The sequence below is a fragment of the Solanum stenotomum genome, chromosome 9, assembly GCF_019186545.1.
Source record: "Solanum stenotomum isolate F172 chromosome 9, ASM1918654v1, whole genome shotgun sequence".
Classification (NCBI taxonomy): domain Eukaryota; kingdom Viridiplantae; phylum Streptophyta; class Magnoliopsida; order Solanales; family Solanaceae; genus Solanum; species Solanum stenotomum.
The window spans coordinates 50,511,388-50,538,901 of record NC_064290.1 but is presented as its reverse complement, the minus strand read 5'-3'; the positions used below and the strand labels follow the sequence as shown (position 1 = coordinate 50,538,901).

The 27,514-nt window shown below is 37.0% G+C and overlaps 1 protein-coding gene across 1 annotated transcript; it reads right to left on the bottom strand.

Annotated features, from left to right (window-relative positions):
- Positions 1-572: 572 nt before the first annotated feature.
- Positions 573-24,578, bottom strand: LOC125875705 (uncharacterized). Its single transcript, XM_049556723.1, has 20 exons — positions 23,483-24,578; positions 20,899-21,361; positions 19,050-19,137; positions 18,762-18,943; positions 16,596-16,732; positions 13,780-13,846; positions 11,309-11,450; positions 11,071-11,185; positions 9,837-9,912; positions 9,562-9,744; positions 8,708-8,868; positions 7,623-7,728; positions 6,169-6,370; positions 5,753-6,039; positions 5,396-5,517; positions 4,260-4,404; positions 4,063-4,155; positions 1,572-1,645; positions 1,411-1,464; positions 573-1,338 (listed from the first exon to the last, which is right to left on the bottom strand). Exons 1-20 carry the CDS (start codon positions 24,442-24,444, stop codon positions 1,053-1,055), a joined length of 3,945 nt encoding a protein of 1,314 aa, XP_049412680.1. The 5' UTR covers positions 24,445-24,578; the 3' UTR covers positions 573-1,052.
- Positions 24,579-27,514: the final 2,936 nt, after the last annotated feature.

Below are 27,514 nucleotides of genomic sequence, written 5' to 3'. Positions count from 1 at the left end.
TGTATTTTAATTATTACTTTTTTAATTTTATTTTATTCAAAGCGTTACTTAGGTTACGAACCTATGGCGATAGGAAGTTTGACTCAAAGAAAATACTTTTTCTTTTGATCATTTTAATTCGATTATAATCAAATCTTATATGATGAAAAAGAAATTTAAATTTTACTATCATATAAGATTTGATTATAATCGAATTAAAATTATCCAATTTACTACTGCTTTCTTCTCATTACCAGAAGCATAGAAATTTGAGTCTTACCTAGTTTGACCTGATTTAAAAGACGTTAATTTGGGCGTTAAATGTTTCCCTTTGAAAATTTTTGACAAATTTTTGCCCTTTTGGCTCCGAACTCCAATATACTTCGTCATGCTCATACACGACTTTGCCCTCCCCTATTCGGGCAGATTCTTCAACATCTACAGTCGTATGCTATCTAAGGGTTATGGGGCTTCACGCAATATCCTAACTTTATAAGAATTTTCAACTTCATTTTTTGTACCAAACATTTTCTGTTTGCTCTAAAACCCTTCTAATAACCCGTCAATTTGACACCCAATCACCCCTTAACAATGAAGGTATGAACTCAATAACTCAATGCTATTACATAATCAATCAATCAATTTACAGTTCCATTCCAATACAAAAGAATTGATTTTGCAATGTGGCAAGCTTTCGAAGGACGTGTATTATGGCACAAAACACTTGAACAGAACAATCATCTCAGTGGTATGAAATTGTGAGTCGTATACATGTCAAGAACAACTGCAACCAGGATGAAAGCATCGTCCATTCTGCCATGGTCGACCCCCAAAGAACTGCAATTACTTCTGTATTGGATAACTTTAATTTGACAGGCTTAAGTCTTTTCAATCTGAGCTGATGCCAAACTGTAGTTCGGGCAAGGGTCTTGGCATTTTATGACAATCGCTTAAATGTCTCGAGTTTTTAGCTCAAATGTATGGTTAAGGATGGGGAGCTTGTTCTGATCACTCGGATTGCTGAGACAGAGATCTTAAGACACGTTGTAAAAGGAATCCCAGCAAAAGTTTTCTCAGTCGGAGAAAGGTTGGGAGTCCATGCAAAGATGGACCAGTTTTCTCTGGTATTGTCCATAGTATTCACCAACTGCATGGACATCTTCACTTTCTGGGTTCAGTCCAGGCAAGTTAACCAACTTATCTGAAGATCTTAATTCATCATCCAAGCTAGATAGATATTCACTATGGATTTCCTGGCAAGCCAGTATAAACATGGCTGCTGTGTCTGGTTGTTGTGCCCCACGAAGAGAAGCTAACGCCTCAGGCAGTGCACCAGCAGCAACATACAAGATCAGTGCCCTGCATTGAGTTATTACTAATTAAGGGAACCATGTGTTTTCTGGAAAATACCATATGAAGAAAAGATGATACCTCCAAATGTTGTGTTCAGAATGAAGAACATGCTGAGCCCACCTCAGCAAAACCCTGTAGGACCGAAATTTTAAGTTCGCCATTTTTGACAAGTATATTGTAAGCAAATCATAGTGGTCATAGAACTTCCATGTTCTCTTCTATCAGAGATAGGTACTAACCTTGCATAATCAGTTCCTTTAAGATGTGTTGCAGCTAATGTTGCAGCATCAGTCCAGCATCCAGCATCTTGTAACTGCCAAATAGATACAACATGAAATTAACCAACAAGTAGAGAAATATGAAATGTGGCATGTAACTGGAGTTGCAAAATCTGTGCAAGTCCATTTATAATGGCTAATGAAAGGAATAATTCTCAGAAAAATAGATTAGTAAGAGGAAGTAAAACTTGTAGCATGTAAGCAACTACAGAAGATGCCCTAGTTAGGGGACTACGAAGATGAAAACACGACCCAGCTATGGATGCATTTGGTACAAACGAAAATATTTTCAGTGGAAAACATTTTATGTGGAAAATGTTTTACCCTGGAAAAACATTTCTTGGATAATTTTCTGGTGTTTGGTAGGGTATAGGTGTAATTGTCACAGCTTAAACGTATAAAGTGTAAGATAGATTTTGATGATAGTGTCTTGGTGATATCTTTGAGTATTACAGATTGATAATAATGTATTCAAATGAAAATTAACAAAAAGATCCAAAAGTGGTTAAAGCAAGTGATAAGGAGTAAAGGTTGGGATATTTGCAAAAGAGAATGATGTTTCCCAAAAGCAATGGAAAGTCATTATCCCGATTTTGGTGGAAACAACATTTCTTGAATAAAACATTTCCCACAAGGAAAAGGCAGTTTTCGCCCATGAGTTGCTGCCTTTTTCTAAAAAAAAACTTCTCCATATTATTGGACTAACCGACTAAGTGCATTTGACCTTGAAATAGATTAGATACTTTGATCCTGACATGGACTGAATCCAATGCACTTTAATGTTTTCCAAGGGCAATTCTGGATTTGGAACTGTGTTGAATTCTTCACCTATAAATTCTTAAAGGAATGTAATCTGAAGACATGATGATAACTAGGGTGTCTCTCAAAGACATTGAACCTTCCTGAAGAGATCGGAACCCATGTTGATTGGACCCTCCAAAAATGCTGCCAGACCTGTGTCAGATCCTCCAAAAATAGATAGTTTTGGAGGATCCAACACACAATCAGCGGTATTTTTAAAGAGTCCAAGCAGCATAGTTACAACCAGTAATTTCCAGGCACGCTACAGTTTCTATTCATCTAACTGCCTCCAATTTCACCATGATGGAGTGGATCGGACAAACAAAATCAAGAACTGCACTTCCATTCTTTTTTTTGAACATTGGTAAAGTTGTATTCTTCAGCATTAAGGACATGCTGGCCACCTTCAAAAATTTACAGCCCTAACCAAAATTACAAGCTCCCTCTTAATTACTGCACTTCCACTCTTATCAATAAATATCGCCTCCCTTCCAATCACTCAATAAGTGATTGTCTTGTGGAGTCAAAATGAGTTTTAAGTTCATTATGCTATTCATCATCCCTGTCACATTCCACCCATAACTTCATAGTCAGCGCCTTCCACTAGTTGACAGAAGACTGCAAGGACCTTAACAATGTTTCCTCGTCAAATATCCTCACAAAGGAGCTAATTAATTCAACACGCTCACCAAGATCAAAAGGAACAAAAAATTTCACACTACTAAAATCTCCAATGGGCAAAATCTCATTCAAGGCCATGCTTCAGCTTACTTCAGATAATGTGCAATTGTACCATTGACATTGTAAGTCTTGGTTTTTACACAACAACTCATCTTTATCCTCCTTATCACAATCACTACCAGCACCCTTCAGGGCAGCAAAATTTTTGCTCGCAATTCAATTGCAGGATTTGGGAAATTTTTCATCACTAGATAAAAACGAGGCTAGAAACATTGCTCCAGTCTATGAGATGGTAAAATACCATATTTGACCTTGAAGTAGCGCAATGGAACCAGCATTTTCATTAATACGGATTACTGTCAGTTGACTTCCGTCAATTTAAGGACCAAATTTGAACCTTTAGTTTAATTAAAGGTTATATGTGCTTGGTTTAATATGATAGGGACAAAAATACTAATACTACAATAACTCAGGAAAAATCTTACTAGTGTCCTCCTTTCCCACTGGAAACTGATTTTCTGAAAAAAGAAGTCCACCATACCAAGCACAATTTATACACATCACATCATTCTTCACTCGCTTTTAGAAGATCAATAATGATTTAACATGGTGGAAAAAGATGCCCCGACCTATACATACATACATATATACAATATATGTGTATATTTCATACATATATCATTTATCAAGCTAGTCACAATTTTCAACATGCAGAAATCAGCCTGAGAACATAGAACCAGACAAGAACAGTGAATGGTTCCACCAAGTAGGAAAGATAAGTGAATAGATCAAGATGCTATAAGATTTAATCATGCATCAAGCTCAATCTGCAATAAGTACACTGCAGATAGTCGATAAATCTAGCCCATTAAAGTTCAATAAAATGAAGGCATGTAACTTTAGCATCAATCAATTTATGTTCAATGCATCAAGATCATTAACAAAAGAGAAAACATATGGAGAACATTACCTGAGAACAAGCTTCTTGATGCCTGCCAACGGCACAAAGAAGATGTGTTCCAGACAAGGACCGGTCTGTTCTAACCATATTGGCAGCAACAACCTACACAAGCATCACAACAAGTGACTTAACAAAGACACCAACACAAAGAAAGAGAAGGAATTTATCTGGAAAAGATAAAATGAAACATTGAAACGAAGAAGCACCTTCACAGCCAGCTCAAGTAAAGACGTCGATACAGCTGAAGAAAGGGCAACAGCACGCAATGCATTTGCAGAGAAATATGAGCTCTCTGGAGGCGTGGAGAGCAGTAAGCTAACTGCAGCTTCTAGGTTTCCAATCGATACTAATCTGGTAATCAGAAACAAAGCTATCTTATTCAACAATTCAAGGTCAAATGACAGTCACCTAATGAAATGCATGTGAAGGCCAGAAATTAATTTTCATATGATGAAAACCCTAATTCTTGATTCCTTTATATGTTCTTTTTTTTTTTTTTTTTTGATGAAAATAATTCCTTTATATGTTCTGTTGTTCCTAAAGAAAGCAATAAATGATATTGGTTCTGTTACGTCACTAGTTTCAGGGATTGGTGAGATTTCCAGGAATATTCGCAATAACAGACTCGTGATTCTGTTTCTTCTTTAATAAATGTAACTCTCAATCATTTCAAAAGCATCTGCATTCAGTCCAACCACTTGGGGCGCATCAAGAGATATCACACACACACACACCTTCTCATTTTGGCAATGTGAGCTCCTCCATGTAGACACTCAACAATGCAAATATTTCAGAAGAGCAAATAAAAGCAAGATGGGATTCATCATTCAATCACTAATTTGTTGAAGCTTATGACAGTATGCATCAGTAGTATTCTGGACTTCATCACTTGGATGGTAATGCTAATGACCAGGTTCTATCTCTCTCATTCTCTTTCCTTCATGTTCTGGTTATTATTTCTGAAACCTATCTTGTTGATCTATCTTACTAGTTTCTTCTTTCTTCTTGTTCTCTGCCTCTCTGCCTAGTTACAGATTACTTCTTGTTGTTTTGCCTTTAAGTTTCAGTTATCTCTTTGCTGTGGTCTACCATTTCTCGGCCTCTAGTTCTTGCCTCTTTTTTTTTCTTCTGATTTTGGTGTAGTTTCTTGACTGTTAGTTTCAGATTATTTCCTGCCTTGACAATTAACAAAGCTAAATATTCTCATGTTCACTACTTACAGATTGGAGGATATACAAGTTTCAAACTAAACTAGGCCAACCCTGTCAACCTCATTGACCAACAATCTTGGTGTGTTGGCATAAGCAGATATAAATAGACCAGTTATATAGAGGACACTCACTCATGTACACGGTTTTGAATTGCCTCTTCTCCTTCCAGCTTTTCATGCCAAGGAATCTGCTCATTAGCACGCCCCCACAACTCTTCTTGTTCAAAGGCCATCAGCTGAAGTTGACCATTTCCCTGCCGGAGAGAAGCCATAAGATCAACAGATATCCTGGGAATAGAATTAAAGGCACCTAATTCCTTTCTTCTTCTTCTATTTTTTTGTTTTTGGCAAGCCACTAAAGGCACCTAACTTAGAAGGTGAAAAACCATTCCTGAGAAATTGGTGAGCAGACACACAGTTAAGAGGTCAAACTATGAGCAGATTATCTGTTTCATGAACACTCAGCAGAATTTATTTGATAATACTAACCAAAGAATTATTTTTCCCCGTTTCGGTCCCCGACTTTCCCTTTGATGATATCCTATTTAACATTGATACTTCATCAAGTTCTGACGTGGAAGCTGATTGAGGGACTCTTGCTGGAGACTTGTTAGTCAATCTTTTCATCCAGTAGTTTAGAGCTCGCGGTAATTGCAGCCAGAAAAGAGCTTCCATGGGTTCCCCAAATATAGCAGCAGCAAAGGCAAACCTTACTGCAGAACCTTTATCCACTAGACCAGCATAGAGTCTAACCATCTCATCATTAAGTATGCACCCTTGAGTAACAGACGTAGAAACATGTCAAATACTTCACCAAGTGTACTGTCTTTTATGCAAAATTTAAGTGTAAATGCTGCTAGATAATATATCCTACAACATAATATAATATTACACTAAAATAATACCTTCTCTACGATAAGGCTCCAGTACTTTGAGAAGCATCTCAGGCACTACAGAATCGCCAATGCGGGGTGATTCAATCATGTGGTTACGAAGATCTCCAGATGTTGGAGTTCCAGGAACTTGGTGGTTCGCGTCATCTGTGGTTGTACTCCATGTATTAAACCATGATGGCTTCACACCTAACTGTAAGATTGTACGTAATGCCTGCAATAACCAGAAAAAAAAACAAAGAGGTAACAAAAATATTTATTTCCAACTTCGATATGAAAATTGTTAAACAAAAATAAAACCACAGGATTTTTTTTGAGAGAAGGGTAACTTTGTATTCACACCAAAAAATTCATCATCCAAAAAATGATGAATTGGAAACTTACATCCCACCCATGGGTATACTTTACAAGTTTCCTATAAAATCAACTAAATCTACTATATCCCCTACAAGATTCTGTTTACACCAAAAAAACAAAAGGCTTATACAATTCATTCTAACCTTCTGTAAGTTAGTCTTTTGTCCCTCAAAACTTCTTAAATTTCTTTCTTTCCAGAGGGTCCACCATATGCAAGCAGGGATAGTTCTCCACCAGTGTTCATTTCTTCCTCTGTTCCCAATACCTTTCCAGCTATTTAGTAGTTCCTTTGTTGTGCTAGGCATCACCCATTTAACTCCCAACAGAACCAAAAACATGTTCCATAGGCTCAACGCTGCTTACAATGAAGGAACAGATGGTCATTGACTTCTGCTTCCTGTTCACACATGACACATCTTGAACAAAATTGCCATCCCCTTTTCTGTAAGGCCTCATGTGTACAAACCAACCAACAAAAACAAGCTACCTTTGAGGGGCATTTGGTCTTCCAGATTAACTTCCAAGGCCAAATGTCTACCATTGACTGCCTTGTGTTAAGATTCCAGTAACATGATTTCACTGTGAACACACCCTTGTTATGTAATTTCCATCTAGGTTTGTCAGGCCTCATAAATAAAGCCACAGGATTTGTTGCATGCCAACGAAAGAACTGACAATTGTAATAATTTAATAACCTCAAACCAAAAAGTTAATTTTGATTGGACTTTGAGCCTGACAACCCTAAGAGCTAGCTTTTCAAGTGAGGGTTCTCCTAGAACATACCAGTAAAAAACTGCTCATTCCCTCAATTAGTATAGGAAACCAATAGCCGGGGCACGCGAAGACTGGAGTTCCAGCCAACATTAGCTAACACAACAATAGGGATCAGTCTGGCTATGATACACTGATAAGAAAAATGGACCTTCGTCCTAACTCGACTTCACAAGCTAGCTATGAGGTCAGAAATCTCCAAGGCCATATAAGGAGGCAACAACGGATCCCATCAACTAATTTGAGACACTTAACAGATTTAAATATTCTTCTCAATAAAGCAATCCTATCTATGTTAGTTTAGCATGCTTTGTGGAGAAAAGGAAAAGCAAAGTTACCAGGGCATGTGGTGTGGGTAGTAATATGGGAGAACACAAAGGCACTGGTCGAAATCTTTCTTTGACTGGTCGAGCTTGTGGACCATGGACCATTTTATTGTCACTCCTGCATAAGCAAAAAAAAAAACAGTTTTACAAAGTTACGCAAGTCAGAAACCAGGAACTCTGAAAAATAAATCCATCTAGAATAGACAAAGGGTTGAATTATAACAAGTGAGATAATTTTTGGGTTATTGGAGAAAGTAAGAAATTGCATCAAGTTAAAGTATTTCAAATTTCTACTGCAAACATCATATTTCTGCCTCCAAGGGTATAAATTGCTCAATATCAGACACAACCGCAGCAGTCACTTAAGTTGTTCTCCCTATGTGTTATACGGGGACTAGCATTTCTTAGTTTTCAAGGCTAATGCGGGGAACTTTAACAGTTTCTGGAAGCTTATTACAGTGTCAGGATTCTCTAAAATGTAGCAGGTAATGATAAGTCAAATTAAAGCCAATTTCCCTCAAAAAAGTGTGTGAAAGAAAGACAATCAGAATACCAAACAATTAAAATTAAACTTATTGAAAAGGACCAGTAATAAAACGAATTGAAACAGAATCACATAGCAAAATAACCAATCAAATCATGATAAACTTGTCCCAACTCCTAAGCACGAATGCAAACTTATGGAAAAAGAAGCAGAAACCAAGATAAAGGATTCTTCTGGCAACTCCAGACAAGCATTTACTTTCTTTCTTTTTATGAAGGCTCCAGGTAAGTGTTACTTCATCTGTAACTACGCATCTAGGAGCAGGACAAGAAATTTGATTAACCTACAGAGCCATTATTCAGACAAGCATTTACTTACTTTCTTTTTATGAAGGCTCCAGATGAGTATTACTTTATCTGTAACTACGCATCTAGGAGCAGGACAAGAAATCTCATTAACCTACAGAGCAATTATTCCAGAGTCTAGAGCACACAAGCTGCTTCCTACCCCATCAGATTTGTACATTTCAATTGTTACTGAATTTTTATTTTATAACCTGGGAGAACAGATAAAACAGATAATGAAACAGAATAGTAAGCTTGTTGGGACATACATATTGACTTCAACAAGGCGAAAGCTGCTATCAGCTCCAGCAATACATAGCACCAGTGGATCATTCTTATCTGATCGCAAAGGCAACCAATCGAGCTCCAATACAAGAGTTCCAGGAAATTGAGGTTGTAAAACTGAATTGGCTAATGGATCAGGTGAGTCCTGCAAATGAGAAATGTAATATAGTTTAGAAGCAATTAGAACACATAACCTTTGAACAGCTAATTATTGAATCTTCAGGCGAAACCCATGCAAAGAACTTGAGGGAAGGGTAATAGGAAGTTCAGTTATTCAAGTATTATGGATCTAAATGAGATAAGACTACAAATAAGGAATCACCCTTCGCTTCGGTTATCGTATTATGTGTTGTTTCTATTGTTCTCTTCTCCATTATGTTCAGGTCTGTTTCACTTTTGAATCTCCCTTTTCATACTTGATTTTATTATGCTTTACTTGAGCCAAGGGTCTATTAGAAAGACAGAAACAGCCTCTTTACTTTCACAAGGTAGGGGTAATGGCGTAAGGCTGCGTATACACCACCCTCCCTAGACCCCACCTGTGGAATTACACTGGGTACGTTGTTGTACAGATAAGGAATCACTCTACGAAATGAAGCAGTAATGGGATTCTGATACTACGGGAAATATATTCTCTCTTTTTTTTTTGACAAAGGTAAAGAGCTGGAAATATATTCTCTTAATCAACAGCAAAACTATAGATAATCTGTATTTCTAAGATAGGGAAAACTAATACAAATTTTCAGGTATGTCGACTTCCATAGAGAAGGAGGAAACAAATGCACTCAGAATATTGAGGCACATGCAAAGAAATCAACAAGGGGAATTTCTCGCTTACCAGATCAAATACCGAGAATGTGTTATCATAAAACAGAACAGCAATACGCCCACGACTACGATCTCCAGGAACAACTGGTGAGAACTTGATTCTACGGATGCCTTCCCTATGGGTGTTAAATGAGGACGACTGTCCAGTAGTAACATCCCACCAGCGAATGTTTCCTGACCTGTCGCCCATAACCTACAGAACGGATGCATTATTGCCAACCTTGTTAACAGATAAGCAATCAGACAGCAAATGACACTTCGATGTAAAAAGAACACACGGCATACCACATGAGGCAGACGATAGGCCATTGCTGTCACCAATCCCTCAGATGAAACAAATGAAGATGAAGGCCACTTTGGTCTAGAAAAATGACAATGTTATGTGAGGTACAATTGTACAGCTGATGGCAGAACAAAGACATTGAAAGAGGTAAGCAGATTCAAAGGTAAGGTAATCTGATTTTCGCTCTCACCCAGGCAACACTTTAAGGAAGGTGAAAAAAAATGTGACCTACACTTCTTTTTCTGAAACTGGTAACTTTGTATATTCCTCAAAAGTGGCCTACACTTCTATTTTAGATTGTCCCAGAAACTTGGCATCTTTACTTACCATTGAACCTAACAAAAACCGATAATACAGAATTTTTCTTTTCTTATTAATAAATTTTCTTTCTTGCTAGATGATACAATGACACATAAAAGAGACCACCAATAATCTGATAACTTGCAGTCTCTGCAACACATACCTCATAACAAAATAACAGAAACTTGCAATACAATTGAACACATGTTATGAAGTCCTTATTTTTGTTACCAAGTCATAAATAAAGCTACAAACCGGAGCTCAGAACTCAAGGAAAAGCAAAGGTTCACCAAAAGTATTCAATCAATTACATTGATTGCTAGTAGGCCACAGGGATACACATTTAAATTCTTGTTATATAATCAGCTTGTTCCCAGCATATAGGCCAGGATCAGAATTGTCCATTTAGCAGCTGACTGCTTGTAGCTTAAGCAGATTACAAAGACTCAGCATTATTTGATCCACAAAAGAACCTTTGCAGTAATTAAAAATTGAAATATAAAAAGATATAATTAGTTTCTGCCCAACTTGAAAGACAAATAATGCACACATACAGAGAGAGAGAGAGAGAAAGGACAGAGGAAACTAATCTAAAGGTCAGCCCTTTGCCAAATCCATATTGCTTCATAATACTGATTCAATCGTTAAACCAAAATATTCACTTTTTGATAAAGGATCACTATACCTTCGCATTATCTGCCAGGCTATAACAATAAAAAGTCAATTGCTCTTCCATAGCTTTGACCATGCATTCAAACACTCCCTACCACCCCCGAAATTTGATTGGATATAATATTCCTTGGTAAAATGAAATCAGAAGGGAAATATTTGTAACTAATTCTACAAGACCATAGGAAAAATATCAACTTAGACAGTTAGCCCACCAAATGCTAACTGATTGACTATCGTTGTTTTATAAACATTAGAAGAAAATACCTGAAGTCACGGATCCTTCGACCATGAACCTCAAAAACTCCAAGTGCACCATTGACTAGTGCAAAAGAGAAACTTTCTGAAAATTCATCTTGAGATCCATCTGTCCCAGCTCCTTCTGCAGTCAAAATTTACTCCATAAGTATTAGCATTCACAAAAAACAACAGTCATAGAAGGCATCATTTTGTAAGGAAATATGTACTCAAGTAATGCGTGAAAAATCAAGTAAACTGAGCTCACTAGCATCTGCTGCTGCAACTGCTTCTTTTGTTGGGGAGGATGTCTCTGTTGACGCTACGGCAGGACGATCTTTAGGCAATGGCCGTGGTACTGTTGGAAGAGTCCATTCTAGCACAGTGAATGGGAGAGCTAGTGATCTAAGCTGCATTGAAAAATATAATACAATAAAAGTTGGAAAGTAAAGAATAAATAATGCAATGGCAGATTAACGCCAACCAGGCAGACAAAAAGATGTTATTTTCTAACTATACATCAATATACTTGTGAGAGAACATCCTAAAATAATCAAGGAACCATCACCAAGCGGGATTAACTTAGTCAGCTTTTTCAGGAGTACTGGTGACACTAGGGTAGCTACAAGCATATGGTCATCATTTCCACAAGGTAGTTCACAATCCAGTTAGATCCAATTCAATATGTTGAATAAGTCTTTACAAGTAACTTGACGTGTTCAGATACAGAAACAGCACATGACTGAACAAGGGACTGACACTGAATTGCATGGTAAGCAAATCCTAAATAGCAAAGCGTTCATATTCCACGTTTCAAAACCTGATACAAACGCTGTGTTTTTTCCAAGGGAGCATCTTTTCAAAAGCCTAACTGCCTAAGTGTGAAGAAGGTTTGCAGCATGAAGTGAGAGAAACTGATCTTTTCATAGCTAATCTGGATATTAGATTCCTAAAGCTTTTCTTTTCTCTCTTTTTTTTGATGACCATGGTCTTCAAACAGGGGGTATTGATGCAAGGTTGGAGGCTTAAGATAGGGAATTAGAAGTTAATTAGAAGTCAATTCAGTTAGGAGCTGATGTGTCACAAAATCGGTTAGGCAGTTAGCACTTTCAGGAAAACAGTTAACACTGTTCATGTGTCACAAAGTTGGTTAGGAACTATCATCTATGTAGATGAAATTCTCAATTGTATAAATACAGTACTTGATGTACATTGCTATTCGTTCATGAATAATATCATACTCTTCTCTCTCTCTTCTACAATTCTATATCTCTGTTAGCTATAATTCTCGGAATTACTCATTCTTAAAGCTTTTCTTTGTCACTACTCGCTAATTTATTGAAAATTTGGAGTGAACTACAACATACCCATTGCAATCCTACAAGTGGGGTCTGGGGAGGGTGGTGTGTACACAATCTTACCCCACTACCTTGTGAAGGTAGAGAGCTTGTTTCCAATAGACCCTCGGCTGAAATAAAAACTGGGTATGAAAGAAAATACAGTAATGAAGAAGTCATGCTAAAACTAATGGGGAAAAAAACAATAGCAAAAATCAATAAAAGGATAACCAAAGCAAGGGAAATAACAATTAATAATAAAATCGAAGAATAAGATAGTAGGAGAGTAATAATAATAATATTGATAAGGAAAACTAGACAACAATTGAATACCTACTAGCTTTCTACCCTAATCTTCGTCCTTCATATCTTCCAATCTAGGGTCATATCCTTTGTAAGTTGCAGGTGTGTCATATCACTCATATCCTATCTAATCACCTCTTCACAATACTCCATTGTTGGACTCAACACCCCCTCCGCACGCCCATAATTGGAAATTTGGAGCGTAGATAATATAAGATGAGGCCAACATCGGGTGAAATAAGACTTGGGTGGACATGGCTCTGATGCCATGTTGAAATGTGTGATCATCTCATCTAAAAGCTTAAGCTTTTATAGAGAACACACTTTTATATTCTTAATTATATTCTCAACAACTATACCAAAATATAAGATGGTTGATCATTCTGGTAGAATTGGTCAGAAGATTATACAATCACCCATGAAGTCCTACATACTAAAATCAACCAAGATCCTAAAAGATTCTTTATTGATAGAATCTTAGAAAAACAACTCATATCTTAATCTAGAAAGACGTTCTTTGAGCAACAAGTAAAGTTTTGGCATGCAAGAACTTCACAGTTCTCATAGAAAAGAGGATGGAAAACAAACACATTTTTCTTTTCCTTTTATCCGTTAAGGGTGGGGAAGTAACTATCATCGTCAATGAAATAAGTGAAAACCTTGCAGAACAGTTCAACTCCCAGCAAAGACAAAAGACCAAAAAAAAAACTAAGTGATCTATTCCCATCTGCCTAGGCCTTGTGGCAGCATTACATACATGTGTGTTGTGGGTTGGTAACAAGTACTTGAATGAATAGCTGAGGTGCACTTTTACTAACCGGGTACCATTGTTATAAAAGAAAAGGGTAGGGAAGTAACTGTGTTCGCTATGAGCAACTTCAGAGCACTTAGAATCCACAGTTTAATAAAATATTACGCTTTAATCTCATTAATTGGGTCAACTTACAATCCACGATACCTTCATTTTTTGAAATGAATCCACAATACTTTCATTAATTTCAAAAATGCTATCTCAAGATCCAAACATTAATTGAAACAACCTGAAACCATATTTTACTCAACATGAATCATGGCGAGAATAGAGAAAGAACATATTTACCATGATTGGTGTCTTAGTCATAGCCCAAACTTCTACTGGTGCATCACGAAACAAAATCAATAGGTACCTACATGACAGACCATTTTTAGGCTTAAAAGATTAGGGAACATCAAAGACTTTTATCAGCTCAATGAGAGATGATAAAAAGGACATAGTATAAGATGCGGAATAAAGAGAACACACATGGTGAGTAAATCCACATTTTTTGGAACAAACCATTAGCTAGAAGCAATCACTTAAATCACAGTTATGTAGAAAGCAAAGAGAAAATCAATACCCATTCGGTTTATAATCTAAATTGTCCTAAAGAGTTTCCTTAGAATTCCCTTTCCCAAGCAATTATGCTGCGCTTAAAAGATTACATGTGTTATCAATGATCTAAATGGGTTAAGGAATGGAAGAAGAGGGTCAGTCATTGGGCAAGCCTGGAAAACAACCTCCCGAACACCCCACTCCAATTTTTTTCTTTATAAACAATGCAAAGGAATTACCAATAGAAAAAAACAATGTAGAGGAAGTAATACATGGGCACAAAGCTGTAATTCGACTAGAAGTTTCAAAAACACAAAAAAAGAATGAGCTTGAATTAAAACAATTTGAAGTGCATCAGCAATGGAGAACAGGAGGAAGAGACTGACTTATTTGTCTCTCTACATTTCTTTTTTCAGAAAATGTTTTTTATTTTATTAATTAAGAAAAACTTGTTTCCATGTTTCTTTTTTTTGATAATGGTAAAGTTGTATTCATCAGCAATGAGGGTATGCTGGCAACCAAACAAAAAAAAATAAAAATTCAAAGGTCAAGTAGTCATGATTACAAAGAGCCTAGGAAATCTACTAACTGATCTACTTCATATATACCCTCTTCTTTACACCAAAAATATAGAGTATTAATGCAGTTTTCTTTAACTTTCTGCATTGGGTTAGTAATATTCTTAAAGCACCTATTGTTTCTTTCCTTCCAAACTGACCACCACATGCAAGATGGAACTAGATTCCACCATTTTTTCTGTGTTTTACTCCCCCCTCTTCTCATCCAACAGTTTAGTAGGTCAGCAGTATGCTCAGGCACCACCCAAGGATCTTGAATAATGCTTTGAAACATATACCATATCTGGGAAGTCACTCTACAGTGAAGGAACAAATGATTGTTTGTTTCCTCCTTCTCATGGCAAAAGAAGCACCTAGAAACAATCTGAAATCCTCTTTTTTTCAGTCTCTCCTGAGTCAGACATGCTCTTCTGCACACTGACCATGCGAAACACTTTATCTTGGTTGGGATGTTGGATTTCCAAATTTGTTTCCAAGGTCCAAAATGCCCCCCGGCCCCCGGGTGTGTTGCCAGGTCTCTTTTGTACATTCTTCCAACACAAAATTCCCCATCCCTATCATGTTTCCATCTGATTGCATCAGGATTAGTGTTGAGTCCCGGAAAATCTTCCAACCTTTGCAGTAAATTGGCTACTCTATCCACCTCCCAGTCATTTAAGAGCCTCCAAAGGGTTATATTCCACCCTTGCTGAGACCACATCTCAGCAATAGATGCTCCAGGGTTGTCGCAAAAAGAGTACAAATCTGCAAAGTCCTCCATGAGGGAGTTCTGTCCTATCCACTTGTCTTTCCAAAAAAGGATCCTAGTCCCCTCACCCACCTTGTAGCATATGTTCCTCGCTAGTTTTGGCCACAAATTTCTGATAGACCTCCAAACTGAGACCCCATAGGTGTTGGTCACAGTGTTGGATGTCCATGAATCAGTTTGTCCATACTTGCTAACAATAACATCCTTCCACAGAGCCTGCCCCTCTTTACCAAACTTCCATAGCCATTTTGACAGTAAGCACCTATTTTGCAGACCTAGATTCTTAATGCCAAGACCTCCTGATTTCTTGCTTAGTTGGGCAGTTTGCCATTTGACCAAGTGAATGCCCTTTCCTTCCTTGTTGCCCAACCAAAGAAAATCTCTCCTTAGTTTATCTAATCTATCTTCCACCTTTGCAGGTAAGGGGAAGAGAGACATAACATAAGTAGGGAGAGCATCTAAAGACAGAATTGATCATTGTTATTCTTCCTCCCAGAGATGGGTATTGTGTCTTCCAGGTGGCTAATTTTTTCTCAGTCTTCTCCACAATTCCATCCCATATTTCTAATTCTTTGTGGTTGTTACCCAATGGCATCCCTAGATATGTAGTTGGGAGATTTTCTATCTTACAACTCAAAATATTTGCTAAACACTGGATGTTAGCTACTTCCTTGACTTGAAACATGCTGCTTTTTATCCAGTTCACAGAAAGCCCTGACACTGCCTCAAAGATTACTAATACTATTCTGATGAAACACACCTGCTCAGTCTTGGCGTCACAGAAGATCACAGTATCATCTGCATATAGTAATTCACAAATTTGTAGATCTTCCCCAGCCTTGTTTTCATGTTTCACAAGTCAATAACAGTAATGTCTTTAAATTCATGGGCTGGCAGGGACATCCTTGATATACTGAGATCCCATGACACATAAAATGGGTGCCACATTATCTTTTCTACTGTCAAAAGAATGTTCACACTAATGAACAGTCCATATAAATCTGAACTCAAAATTCATGAAAATGCTCTGGAGCTTGGCCAAATGAAATTTTGAAGATTTCCCATTCCCTAGCACATACATGCCTCTTATAATGAAATAGTACAATACTACATCCTTCAGCAAAGCTTAACTACTCCTGGTCATATAGAGTAAAGATCTCGCTAACACTATTGAGTCAAGAAAAACAAAAGCATTTCAACTTTTATTGCACACAATATTGACAAGTTGACAAATGCACCTGCCGGAAGATGAAGCCCTTAAAGCTCTAATAGGTGCTCGCTCTGGTTTCTGCAGAACTCGAAATGGTCGATTGAGTCCACTTCGAAGACATGTCACAACGAGCCTATTGATGTAGCCACCTGCTTTTTCTGTACCCTGAAGTCCAAAATGAAGATTCTGTGTGAGACCAGTCCTTTTTATATTGAAACTAGTGAATATGCCTATACTTCACATGGTTGCAAAAGATTTCTTTAATTAATGAAATGATCCTTTTAAATACTCAAATCTTAATCTAACTAAAAAAGAACAAGGTTTTTCCAAAAATAAAAATAATTTTAATTTTTCTTCGAAAGACAATATAAACATACAAGTTCAAAACTTAAACACAACAGTAATTTGCATAACTTAAACTTTCAAAGAGAAAAGGTTTGAAAACATAACAGTCAAGTCAAAACATAACCTTAAGTGAAAATAAAATGAAGTAGCCACAACATCACAGCAACAAAATCCAAAAGCAGAAGTGTTGAAACAGCTCTTGCATTCAAAGAGAAAAGGTTTTCACAACAATTGAACTACAAAGAAAATTAGCCCATAAAATATTACACTGCAAAATTTTAGCAATTTTAATAAGTAGATATCAATATCAACCTTAATTTCAACCAAAAAATACATATTGTAAATTCTTGTGTTTAACATTTGCCTTGGAAATTCCTTTCAAGAAAATCTAAGGAACAACTTGACAAATTTAAAAGAGCATTCTTCACATTTTAATACAGCAAAATTTAAACAATTTAAAAGGGAAAAAAGACTCTTAGGTCAACTCTGTATAAAATTAACCTATATAGTTGTTTTTTTATAATCGTGGTGTCCGGACCAGCTCTCATGCACCTCGACTAATTCCACGAGATACCCAGCCACCTCTCACCAGCAACTACCAGAGTACCAGGTAACTCTGTCCACTAAGGCTAGGAGCCTAGGACAGACGAGAAGAATCACCTAGTGCTTTTGTCTCCGTTGGGATTAGATCCTGAGACCTCATGGCTCTCAATCACTTCATTGACCACTAGGCCACACCCTTGGGTGCAACCTATACAGTTTCTTAGTAGCACTTTCGAAACAAGTGTAGATGCATAAATTTTACCCTTTTATTCCCTTCTCAATTGTATACATTTGAAGTATTCAAGTAGTTCCTTTTAAGATCTTCACTTGTCAAATTCAAACTAGTTGATTACTAATTTGTATCCCTCTTCTCCTTTTTCTTTTTTTTAATTTTACTTTTGGCTTTTCTTTTTCTCCTTCTTTCTTTCTTTGTTTTCTTCATCTTCCCTACACATTTTTTGCCTTTCTTCTGCAAAGAGTTTGTCTCCTACCATTTTAAGTTATTTTCTATATTTCTTCCCCAACTATCTCTCAAACACATCAGTAAATATTTTCTTTTCTTTCCTCAAAAAAAAAAAATTCTTTTCTCAAGTTTTCAACAAAATCCCTACATTTGATTCTTACGCCTAATAACTTTTCACACCAGTACACATTAATATGAAAATTTATTTCGTTACCTAAAGAAAGGACCATAAATAGGAGAAAAGAAACCCCAGGGGTGTGGGATGAAGTGGGTTGAAAATCATGAGGTCTCAGATTCAATTCCCTGCAAAAGGAAAAAAACTAGGTGATTTCTTCTCATTTGTCTAAGCCTTGGTGGATAGAGTCACCTAGATCATGAGTTGGTGGAAGGCAGCAGGTGCCTCATGGAATTAATCGAGGTGCACGCAAGCTGGCTAGAACACCACGATTATCAAAAATAAATAGGAGAAGAGGAATGAACAAAGACATATAATTGAAAGAAAAAGAAAGGCATAATCTGGAAGAGTAGATATATAAGAATCTTGGCTGCAGAGAGATGCCATATCACCTGACTATTAAATGGGAAGGGGAAATGGGGGAAAATCTGAGAAAATAAATAAATAGAATCACGTCTTAGGAGGTGCCGTAATGCCTCTCTATAGACTATGATTATATAGATTATAGATGTTACTTGTGATGATAGTCTATATGCAAGGGAAAAAAAATATACAATGGAAGATTCCTCGGTGATAGAAATCTAAACAGACACTCAACAGGTAGAGAAGATGCCAACATTATGTTTCTCCTTGGAAATAGTGAATTTTTTGCTGTTTATATTTGTCACCTGTGAGTACGAGAAAGAAACCAGCCGGGAATTCCCAAGCCACCTTAATCCCCTGACAACACTGTTATGGACTGCAAAGCTAACGCTGACAGCATTGGCAGAGACATCAATCACGTCTATTGTACCGCTTTGAGTTCCCACAGCAACAAGCGGAACAGCGACAGCTGGAGAGTTTCCTCCACCTTCATGATTGTAAGCTATTTAGTGGCAAAACCAGCACAACCTCATCCGAAATCTTGATAAATTTTGTATAATACAAAAAGAGTAGCAGTCCACAAATATACTTACGTCCCAAAGTAGCAGTCAAAGAAGGAGAAGGTACAGCCAACATAGTCACCGCTGAAGAAAGAAGATGAAGCTGGCCAACTAGACTAATCTACAATCAAAAAAATAACCTTCAGTGATGGGGGAAAAATCTTAAAATTCTAAAACAAAAGAAGACATTATTTTATTAGTGATCATTTATTTAAAAGCCCATGATGATACGCTTCCATTTTTTTCCTGTCAGCCAATGAAAGGAGGCCCTCCATGCCAGTAAGAATGACCAGAATGAATATTTTCTCCACTATTAATGCAGGTATATCTCAAAAAGGCATACCTTGCAAAACTATCACTAACCATAAAAGAACAGGAAATAGAACCAATTCTTTTTGTTGGGCACAGAGGCCCTATAAAAAGCTCACACAACTCAATTAACTGAGGACACCAAGTCTTGACTTGTATATTACTTTGTACATAACTATAAATAGGCTGAATAGGTCGCTTCATTTTAATCCTAGTATGCAACCAATAAGTCCAATATATTTACCCGTATGTTCACTGCACCAATTCATGAAAACATATTTGGAGGACGTCCAAGTTCAACCTTTAGCGACATTCTGCCTAATCTATATAATAACCAGTAACAAGAGAGTGTTGTAAGGTAAAAACAGAGAAAGTAAAACTACATTCCTTTTATGTTATTATCAATATTTAATCTCTGTGTGTGTTCAATGGGTGGGGGTGGGGGGTGGGGGTTGGGGTTGGGCGGGGCAATGTTTTGGACGGCGAGAGGAGACAAAAGGCGACAAGGGCCTGCCTCGCCACGCGGCGAGGCGAGCGGCGAGGCGCTCGCCTTTTTGAATCGAGGCGCCAATTAATACCAAATAAGTGGATATATATATATATATATATATATAATAAAATATTACTAAAAATATTTATGAAATATATATAATAATGAATTGCATATTTTGATATAATTACATACAAAATAAGAGGAGTATAATTGTTAAAGAAGAGAGAAAATATAATAAATATTAAAAGTATAATTTATTTTATAAATAAAAAAGGACACACTTATCTAGAGAAACTCTTTGTCTCTAGTTTTCTTTTTCAAGAAAAGTTGAAAAGACTCTACTTTTTGAAAAAAGATAAGAAAGCTGTGTACTTCCTTTACTTTTCAAGAAAAAACTCCTCCTCTTCTTCTTCTCTCTTCTTCTCTGTACTTTACTGTACTTTTCAAGAAAAAACTCCTCCTCTTCTTCTTCTCTGTACTTTTTCAAGCTGAGCAGCAGCAGCAGACGCGAACTCGCAGCAGCAGCAGTCGCGAACTCGCAGCAGCAGCAGTCGCGACAGTCGACTTCAAGTTTCCAATCGCAGCAGCAGCAGTCGCGAACTCTAATTCCAGTCGAGGGATTGATTTCAAGTCTCCGGTCGCGAAATGAGGAGCAGCAGTCGCGTCATAAGTTTGAAAAAATACCCAAAAAAAACCCTAATTTGATTATTTGGCTTTTTAATTATTAAAATTCAGACTTCTAAAAAAAAAAGAAGAAAAAGGCGACGCCTATTGCATCGCCAATTCCACGTCACCCCTCGCCTTGGCTCGCCTTTTTGATCTCGCCACGCCTTGCCTGAAATAGGCGCAAACCCCTCGCCTCGCCTCGCCTTGTCGCCAAAGGCGAGAGGCGCTCGCCTTTAAGAACACTGGGGCGGGGGGGGTTAAATTAGTAATGCCAACAATATGGATTATATACCCAAGTTCTGCCTGTGAATGTGGTTAAGACATTGTTCATAATTTTGTTTTGTACTGTACCAGTATAATCCAACTTGATTTGCAACATTGTTTAATGACCAAAGTTACACAAGTCTAACCAACCTTGAAGGACACTTCATCCAGGCTTGTAGTGGACTTTGACAGACAGGTCCTGCTTCTATTTGCATCAGTTGACAGTGGAACTGTGCTAATCTCAGAGTTGTGACCCATGGGAATCTCTGAAGGTACAGACTTACAGGCTTCTGCAACAATATCTGGATTTGTCACGTCCTTCTGAATATCTACAGATCCTTCAGCAGTCAGGAGCCATTTCCATACTTTCCCATCATCAGAAATGGTGATCAAACGCGTCTTAGATAAAACAAGGGATTCATCACAAAAATCAAATGGATTATCAAAATCCACATCAACTGAATGATGTGCATCGGAATATAGCTTGCCAATAGTTTGAAAGGCGGCATCTGAATGGGAGACAACAGCTGCAAGAATTGAGGGGGAAGGAACGGCTGTGCCTATTGAGGGCATCAATTCTTCCATCACACACATTGTGTGCACTTGCTCTCCGCTGTGACAACATGCAGATTATTATCCCTTTGAACTCCCATGAATACAGAAATTTGATATGTGCAAGGTTATGAAAATGGGAATATTAGAGTTTCAACTCACGGTCATGCAGAAACAAGGACAAAGAAAATGTTTTCCAAGGTAACGAAAAATGAACCATTAGACTAATGAAAAAGAGCATTGCAGCTGAGTGCTCACATGAGTTGGTGAATTCAATTAAAAGCAACTTATCTGGCTACCAGATAACAAATAGCTTCTGAGTTAAGTCATGGATGTCACTAGGAAACACCACAATCCGTACTACATACAATGCCACGATAGGTCGATACCTACAAATCAATCCAGCTATGAACTGATTGAACCCAGACTTAATCAGCTCACAAAGTTTTAGTTCAATCATGTTGAAGTGTGTGACCATCTCATCTAAAAGCTTAAGTTGTTAGAGAGATCACACTTTTAATTATTTAATTATATTCTCAATACGCCCCCTCACGTGCAGGCCTGATTCTTTTTCATGGCCAAGCACGTGGAAATTCTTTTTAATTTGGGTGGCGGTGAGATTCGATCCCAAGACCTCTTGGGCTCTGATACCATGTTGAAGTGTGTAACCATCTCATCTAAAAGCTTAAGTTGTCAGAGAAAGCACACTTTTAATTATTTAATTATATTCTCAACACGCCCCCTCACGTGTAGGCCTGATTCTTTTTCATGGGTCAAGCACGTGGAAATTCTTTTTAATTTGAGTGGCGGTAAGATTCGATCCCAGGGCCTTTGCCCGCTCTGATACCATGTTTAAGTGTGTAACCATCTCATCTAATGTTGGGGACCTAAAAATCAAAATTGCTCACCTCCAGATGCTAAGCTCCTCCTCCCTTTGAGCTAAGCTTGAGCTAGCTTTGGGGTGTGAGTTAGGCCCAAAACCTAATTTCACTGCTATCAGAGCAGGGCCCATCTCACCCAATGTTGGGGCCCCCAAAATCAAAATTGCCCACACACCAGATGCTAAGGATTGGGCGTAAGGTGAGGTGTTGAAGAATAACAAAAGTCTCACATTAGTGGTTAATGAGATGGGTGGACTGCTTATAAGATTTGGGCAATCCTCCTCCCTTTGAGCTAGCTTTTGGGTGTGAGTTAGGCCCAAAACCTAATTTCACAAAGCATATCAAGGTTGTATTTATAATTCCTAGTTCTGAGATGCAATAATGTTCTTTAAGGAAAATTAATTGTTCTTCAATGTTAAAGGATCTCCAAATCTCACACCTCTAAACACTGAGTTTCAAGTTTCTAACTATAATAAAACGATTTCTCGCTAACACCTAGCAAACTCTGAACTTAATGTAAGTATAACAACAATGACAAAGTTGTTTTGTCTCCCATATAGATCCTTTATTTGCATTATGTTTTATTCTTGCAAAGTCATAGTGATTCCAAGAGACTGGGTCTTTGGGACAATTTCCCTCGATGTGATTTTAGTTCTCCCTCATTCCTTTTAAATCATCTTTAATCATCATAGTACTGAACTAATGGACTCGGTGCAGTTGGAGGTCTACACCAGACATGTTTAAACTATCCAGTATCAGGTATGTACTCTCATTTTGTCTCTTGTGTGGTACTCTGTCAGGTGCTAGTAAATTACGTTCATTTGTTTTGTTTTTTGGGTTGTACAACTTAAACACCAAAAATAATTCTAATTTAACTTCATGAAACAACAGGGAAAGAAAATAAATGTTTGTGCATGAGAATCAATAGCCTAAACATCTAGACAGCTGCAGCTTAGCATAAGCTTTGGGAATTGAAGTATTTGTACATTTTATTTTGCCTCTCATAGAAAAACTACTAGTACCCTTCTAAGTTTGTGACAGGAAACATTGGGGTTCACCTTGACTGACGAATACAAAAGTCAATGTAGTGGACTATTCCTTGGCATAGCACTAAGTGATCCTAAAACAAAAACAAAGAGTGAACGCAACTCATACTTCTCGGTTAAATATGCCGAGTTCCAATAAGCATAGTACAATATGCTACAACAAATAAAAGATCACAGGTTGATCACATAAAGCTTCAGCAATCAGCGACTAGATAGTTGAATTCATGCCAAATACTCAAGTTTCTAAGTACTTACTCTTTCCGCCGCCAAGTACTGAGCTTTCCATCAAGATGAGCACAGTACAAAACTTCAATATTCGAGTCAGGTAACAACTCCAGAAACTTCCCACATCCCCGGGGCAGCCCAGACGAGAACAGCGCCGTCTCATACTGCAGATCAAACACTACCAATTCCCTCGGAAACGCCACAAAGATCAAATGCATCCAGTGTGGTGAAAATGCGAATTTCGAGATGTAGGTCGGAAATGTAGCTGATGCCGGAGCTCCATTACCTCCAGTAGATGAATCCCTCTCTAGTTTCTGCAATTCAGTAGTATCCGTACGAATTTGAAGTTCCTTAAGCACCACATCATTCTCTGTATCTCCCAATGCAGTCACTGAAAGCAAAAATCCTTTAAGTCCTAGTGCACAAAAATGCCGCGAATCAAACGGATCACGACGTAGACACGAGAAATACTCCGGCGCAGCATCATATTTGAAGAAACACCGACCCGTGGAAGTATTAAACAGAGAAAGCAACGAAGGTCCACATAGAGCAGCTAAGATCCATGAATCCGGTCCAGTTTGTACCCAACATAGATCCTGAATCCCAAGTTTAGAACCTGAACCAGTATCAAAGAAAATTGTCGGAGATTTAGACCGGAAATCAAGTAAACAAATTCGTCCTTGACGATCACCGACGGCGAGAAGAAGATGATGTTGAGGGACGTCGATTAAATGCGGAAGAGTCTGTGGGGACCACCTGACGGAAGTGATGAAAGGGGACAATGAGGTAGTAGAAGAGGACGGTGGTGGAAGAGGGATAGTAGTAACGAGTTGCATTGAATGAGTTTCGACGACGGATACAGAGCTACCGGAGGCGTAAGCGAATAGGCCGGCGGGAGAAATATCGGCGGATCCACCGTTGCTCCGGGAAGGTGGGCCAGGTAACATACAGTCCCATGACTCATTTGGTGGCTTTTGAATTTGTATCGACATGGCCGGAAAACGCAATATTTGGGAAATTCCGATCGGAGCTGAGATTTTGGAATTTGAACGGAAAGTTCAGTAGAGACTGAAGAAGATGGCCGGGGACATTGTAGCACGTTGAAGAGTCTTCATAGTTACTTCTGTTTTTTTTTTACGAAAAAAAAAATATTGTAGTATATACTATAAAGTTTTTGATAATTGATTCTAATAATATTTGGAATTTGTAGCTTTATTTTATGATAAAAATCTTAAATTTTAATCTAAACACTTTTTTAACTTGTATTTTAACACCTCGAAATTTGATCAACTTTTCAAATTTGACCACCTTGAAGCAACAATCAAGAGTGCTTGTGATCATATCAAAATCGACTATTCCTTATCTTAATAAAATATTTGAGATAGTCTCTAAATTATAATCATATAATTTTTATAGAAACGAGAAGCAATAACGGAGTTTATTGTCAGAATTGGCATGTAAAACTACTCAAGTAGATGATATTTGAAAAAAAATATGGGCTGACATAGAAAAGTATAAATCCTAGATCATGAGAATCTAGCGCGCAAAGAGAGAATATACTTATCGTTAAGACATTACTCACCTTTACATTTATCTTGTGAACTAATCATAGTGTCGGTCTGTTTATTTGAAGTATAAGCACCTTCATTGTGTGTAAAGCGCACAACCTAGATGGTATTGTAACTAGGAGAGGTATAAACGTAGTAGTTATGGACACTCTATGATGCATTGAAGAATCACTTTTTTTCTTCTAAAGCCTATTGCAATCTCTATAAATATAACATTTGATTCCGCAATATTGAAGATTATGATTCTCTTTACGCTATATAAGCCGATGACTCTGAGCAAATAAGTGGTATCCTTGGAGATTGAGCCTAGGGCATAGCCTCAGAGTTGGCCTAGAATATCCATTTGTCTCTCTATCTATGCCTTCTAAATGAAACAATATCAATTGACGGACTGATAAAAGCTCAGTCTAGAGTTTATCAATAGGTTAACACAATATAAATTGGCCATGACGGCCCTTTGTAGCCTCTCCCACTACAAATTGTTTAAACCTTCTTGTTCTGATCTCATTATATTTTTCTTTGTTTGTTTCAGTTTTTAGATCTCTCAACAAAACTATAACAACGAAAGAAAAAGAGTATGGAGAAATAATAACAACAATTGTATCTGAACATGTAAAGTAAGTATACATTTTTTACTGGTATGTTTTTTTTAAAAAAAATATATATATTCTATGTTGGTTTTCAATTTATTGAAATCGATGGACTGAATTGGTTGTCCCTCAAGTTAAACCAACCTTGTCTATTGATTTCGTGGATCAGACCCAAGCGAAATAGACAATCTGTCAATTTGGTGTTGATTTTTCTTAAAAAATCGTTTCAGTTAATTGATTTTGATCTAACTTTTAATCGTGATAACATATCAGGCAATTAGAATATAAATGTGTATATATTTAGTCGATCGATATTAAGTTCTGAATATGAAATAGAAAATTGTTGGACGGGCAATTAAAAATGGAAACACTTGTTATTGTTCGACAATCACTAGTTTTGGTTGAGGTAAACATAAGCACATTTACAGAAAAGGTAAAAGATCAAGCTAACTTGAAAGTTAAGAATTTGTGAGTGAATGAGTTTAAATATTATGTGTCTTGAAAGTCTTCCTTCTTTTCTTTTTTCTTTATTATTGTGTTATGTCAAATAGACACGAAATAAAAAGTGGGAGGTTTACCTGATGCGCACAAAATCCTCACTCTAAGGATAGAGATTGTGACAGAAATTATAGAGGCGGCCGATTATCCTGGAATTTCCAACCAAAAAAGAACAAATTACCACTAAAATATGAAATAAGTAGATGTAGTATAACCGCGTTTGAACATACAATAATCCGTTTTCAAACTTGAAAGATTCAACTTAAAATTGAAGTGAACTTTGATTTACAATTTATAACCAAAGAAGTTCTTTTAAAAAATAAAATAAAATTTGTATGCAAGTTTTAAATTTAAAAGAATGTGAAAATCCTTCAAAAATATTAATAGTTTCCCCTTGTCATACTGTTTTAGTACTCTCACATTTTTTAAAACTATTCCGAAATAATTTTCTTGAATCGAAGATTTATCATAAATATTTTTTCTATCTCACGAAGATAGAGATAATGTATGTATACACATCACCCTTTTTGAACTTTACTTGTAGAATTATTTTGAGTATATATGTTATTATTGTTAGATAACTTTTCCCTCAACTTATTTTTGGGATTTTCTTGAAGTAATGAGATACTTTCTCATAAATATTATGTAAGACCAAAGTAGAGCACAATAATAAATACATGCTAAATAAGACCCTAAATAATAGAAGTAATACAAAGTCTTAACTTATAAATAACTCAACTTTCCTATATAGGATTAAGAATTGCCTAATCACTCAATCATGACCTAACAAAAGTGTGTAATTTCAAGTGACCTTTCTGATACTTGTCAATTCATTGTGTTTTACTCGTTTAAGTATTTGACTAATGAAAAGGAATTTTAAAAAATAATTTTCCTTCTACTAGTGCTAACTTAAGGATGGGGAAGGGAAAAAATTAAGAGCAAACAGTACCAATTTTGCTAGTTTAGCTCGTAATTATGTTCGGACATAATAATTTATCAAATTACCATTCATATCACTTTTTGCTAGTTTAGGTCGTAATTATGTCCAGGCGCAGTAATTTATCAAATTACCATTTATATCACTTTTTGTTAGCTAGATATATGTATTTAACGGGTTCAGATATATGTACCTCGAATACATGTGGGTCAAATTAGGCGTAATTTGTTTTAGATATATTGTTTTCCTCCATGATTCGCATTAATCTAGGATACACTGTTTCTCTTGCTCACCTCTTTTATATCTCATTCGTCGCTCTCTCTATGTATTTGTATTGCAAAATGTATTCGAGTTTTACAAATTTTATGTATTTGTATAGGGAAAATGAATAAGTACCCCCCCCTCCCCCCCAGCCTATGCCCAAAATCTCTGAGACACACCTAACCTTACTAAGGTCCTATTACCCCCC

Coding starts and splice junctions, on each gene's coding strand:
- LOC125875705 (XM_049556723.1), bottom strand. CDS start 24,444: ATGTCGATACAAATTCAAAAGCCACCAAATGAGTCATGGGACTGTATG. Junction 9,913..11,070: donor CGAAGGATCCGTGACTTCAG/GTATTTTCTTCT, acceptor TCATTTTTCTAG/ACCAAAGTGGCCTTCATCTT. Junction 6,040..6,168: donor GGAGCCTTATCGTAGAGAAG/GTATTATTTTAG, acceptor CTGTTACTCAAG/GGTGCATACTTAATGATGAG.